Source organism: Malurus melanocephalus, unplaced genomic scaffold, assembly GCF_030028575.1.
Source record: "Malurus melanocephalus ecotype Western Australia unplaced genomic scaffold, MMel_1.1 scaffold_2474, whole genome shotgun sequence".
Classification (NCBI taxonomy): domain Eukaryota; kingdom Metazoa; phylum Chordata; class Aves; order Passeriformes; family Maluridae; genus Malurus; species Malurus melanocephalus.
Window position 1 is genome coordinate 6,930 of NW_026625706.1, and position 3,645 is coordinate 10,574.

The window sequence follows — 3,645 nt, forward strand, 5'->3', positions numbered from 1 at the left end:
GTTCTTTTTCCTATACCTGACCTTGAAAAATCCTTCAGAACATGGTCTTGACATCCTAAAAGAGGAATTTAAGGATTATGGGGACTGCAGTCTGCACCTCATTAAAGGAATGGAAATTCAGGATTTGGATGGAAATTCAGGATCTTCTTCCCAAAGGAAAAAATGGGGTTTTTTCCTACACCCCATCTTAGGAAAATTCTTTAGAACATGGTCTTGCTATCCTAAAAGAGGAATTTGGGGTCAGCACTTCATTGGAAGAATGGAAATTCAGGATTTGGATGGAAATTCAGGATCTTCTTCCCAAAGGGAAGCTTGGGAAAAATCCCTGGTTCTGTTTTCCCAAGGAAGAAATTTAAGGATTTCAGGGTCTGCACATCACTGGAAGGAGCTGGATGGAAATTCAGGATTTGGATGGAAATTTGGGATCTTCTTCCCAAATGGAAAAAATGTTCTTTTTCCTACACCTGACCTTGAAAAAATCCTTTAGAGAATGGTCCTGCCATCCTAAAAGAGGAGTATAAGGATTATGGGATCTGAGCCTTGTTGGAGGAATGGAAATTTAGGATTTGGATGGAAATTCGGGATCTTCTTCCCAAAGGGAAAAATGGTTCTTTTTCCTACACCTGACCTTGGAAAAATCCTTCAGAAATTCAGGATTTGGATGAAAATTCGGGATCTTCTTCCCAAATGGAAAAAATGTTCTTTTTCCTATACCTGACCTTGAAAAAATCCTTTAGAGAATGGTCCTGCCATCCTAAAAGAGGAATTTAAGAATTGTGGGATCTGCAGATCACTGGAGGAATGGAAATTCGGGATTTGGATAGAAATTCAGGATCTTCTTCCCAAAGGGAAAAATTGTTCTTTTTCCTACACCTGACCTTGGAAAAATCCTTCAGAACATGCCCTTGACATCCTAAAAGAAGAATTTATGGATTAAAGAATTTTTCATCTGTGCCTCATTGAAGGAATGGAAATTCAGACACTGGATGGAAATTCAGGATATTCTTCCCAAAGGGAAAAACTGTTCTTTTTCCTACACCTGACCTTGGAAAAACCCTTTAGAAAATGGCCTTGACATCCTAAAAGAGGAATTTGGGGTCTGCATCTAATTGAAGGAAAGGTAATTCAGGATTTGGATGGAAATTCGGGATCTTCTTCCCAAAGGGAAAAATCATGTACCTGAGCCTTCCCCAAGAATTAAATCCAATTTTGCTCCAAAATGTGGGGYTTTTAGAATTTTTCGAGGTTATCAAAGGATAAAACAAGATGAGAGCGAGAAATTGCAGCTCTGAAGCTGAAAAATAGTGAGGAATCATGAAAGATTTGGATGGGATATTTCAGCCATGCCCAGTCGTAAATTCACACTTTTCAGCCCTATTTTTGCTGTAAAATTTGGGATTTCAGCACTGTTGAAAATGACATATTTCAGCCATGGTGAATTTTAAATTCACACTTTTCAGCCCCATTTTTCCTCCAGAATTTTGGGGTTTAGCACTCTTGGAAATGGGATATTTCAGCCACACTCATTTTAAAATTCACACTTTTCAGCCCTATTTTCACACCAAAATTTAAGATTTCAGCACCGTTGAAAATGGGATATTTCAGCCATGCCCAGTCATAAATTCACACTTTTTAACCCTATTTTTGACCCAAATTTGGGGTTTCTCAGCAGCCCCAGCACTCGAAGAGCCCCTGGCACACGAAGGGAAGTCGGTTCCTCCTCCAGGCAGAGTTTTCCTCCCGATTTCCAGCACCCAGCAGGTCCAGGAAAAAGGATTTTTGTCCTTTTAGGGCCCGAAAAAGGATTTTTGTCCTTTTAGGGCCCAACCTACCTGTGGGGACAGAGGCTGCTGTGAGGTTCCGCTTCAGCATCTCGTACACGGGGCTGGGGAGAGGGGACAGAACCCAAATCACCTCATGAGCAGGGAAAAATCCCCTTTATTCACCACAGAAACCCCAAAAAACACAGGGAGTTTGTTCCTAAATGGATCCCAGAAACCACGAAATCACAGCTCCTAAAAGAACCCCATAAATCACAAAATTACAGTCATAAAAAAATCCCAAAAAGCCAGGAAATCACAAGGGGTTTGTTCCTAAAAGACCCCCAAAGAGCACAAAATCACGGGGTGGTTTTTTTTTCAGGACATTTTCAGGATTTTTTGGGGGATTTTTTTCTTATTTTAAAAATTTTTGTGGGGGAATCTTTTTTGGGATTTTTTCGGGATCTTTTTCAGATTTTTTGGGGGATATTTTTGGGGATATTTTCCAGGATTATTTTCAGGATTTCTCTCTCTCTTTTTTTTTTAAATTATTTTTTGGGGAATCTTTTTTGAGACCTTTCTTGTGATTTTTTTTCAGGATCTTTGGAATTTTTTTCATGATCTTTCTCGGGATTATTTTTGGACATTCTTTGGGACATTTTTCATGGCATTTTTTGAGATCTTTTCCGGAATCTTTTCGTGATTTTTTTTGAGGATTTCTCTCTTTTTTTGAGGATCTTTTTCATTATTTTTTGGGGGATTTTTTTTGGTGATTTTTTCTCATCTTTCTCAGGATTTTGGGGGGGGATTTTTTCGGATTTTTTTTCTCTCTTTTTTATTTAAAATTCTTTTTTTTACGGGATTTTTTTGGGGATTTTTCCCACGATTTTTCTCAGGATTTTTATGGGATTTTCCCACTATTTCTCCCAATTTTTCCGGGATTTTTTCCAGAACTTTTCCCACTATTTTCCCATGATTTTCCCCCCGTACCTGGGATCCTTGACAGAAAAACTCTGCAGCCCCAGCAGCTCTCCCAGCGCGTCTCCCCCGCAGTGCACGAGGTGCTGCTCCCTCTTGTCGTAGAGCTGCCTTGCCATGATGTACTGACCCAAAAAATGCATCACCTGAGGGGATAAAACAGACCTGAATTACCCCAAAATTCGCCCAAATCCTGAAAAATCCACCAGGATCAAGAGGATTCATCTGCTCGGAGTTGTAGGGGTGGGTTAGGGTTGATTTTGGGGTTTTTTTTTTTGGGATTTTTAAGGAGGAGAAGTGGCATTGTTAATGTTGGAGGGAAGGGGAATTGAGGGGAAGGTGGGGGGGAGAAGTGTCCCAGTAAAAATTGAATTTTCCCAGTAAAAGACAGAATTATTCCAGTTAAAACGGCATTTTCCCAGTTTAAAATGGCATTTTCCCAGCAAAAATCAAAATTATCCCAATAAAAATGACATTATCCCAGTAAAAATGGGATTTTCCCAGTAAAGAACAGACATATTCCAGTTGAAATGGCATTTTCCCAGATAAAATGGCGTTATCCCCCTAAAAAACACAATTATCCCAGGAAAAAACAGCATTATCTCGGTAAAAATCAGAATTATCCCAGTAAAAATGGCATTATCCCAGTAAAAAGCAGAATTATCCCAGTAAAAGTGGCATTTTCCCAGTTAAAATGGCATTTCCCATTAAAATGGCATTATCCCACTAAAAAGAAGAATTATACCAGTAAAAACCAGAACTATCCCAGTTTAAAATAGCATTATCCCAGTTAAAAATGGAATTGTCCCAGTTAAAAGAGTGTTATACAGAAAAGGGTTGAAATATAGAAAAATAAAAGATAATCTCATCCCAATTCCCAAAAAAAAGCAGGGATAATGCCTGGAAT

At 39.0% G+C, this 3,645-nt stretch overlaps 1 protein-coding gene across 1 annotated transcript in view; it reads right to left on the reverse strand.

Moving 5' to 3' along the window:
- LOC130587798 (protein Mdm4-like) overlaps positions 1-2,934 on the reverse strand; it is a 9,859-nt gene extending 6,925 nt beyond the window's left edge. Inside the window, exons 1-2 of the mRNA XM_057388768.1 lie at positions 2,751-2,934; positions 1,833-1,885 (exon numbers count right to left, since the gene is read on the reverse strand). Of these exons, the coding sequence (XP_057244751.1) occupies positions 1,833-1,885; positions 2,751-2,881 (184 nt within the window). The 5' untranslated portion in view covers positions 2,882-2,934. The remainder of the gene's footprint in view (positions 1-1,832; positions 1,886-2,750) is intronic.
- Positions 2,935-3,645: the final 711 nt, after the last annotated feature.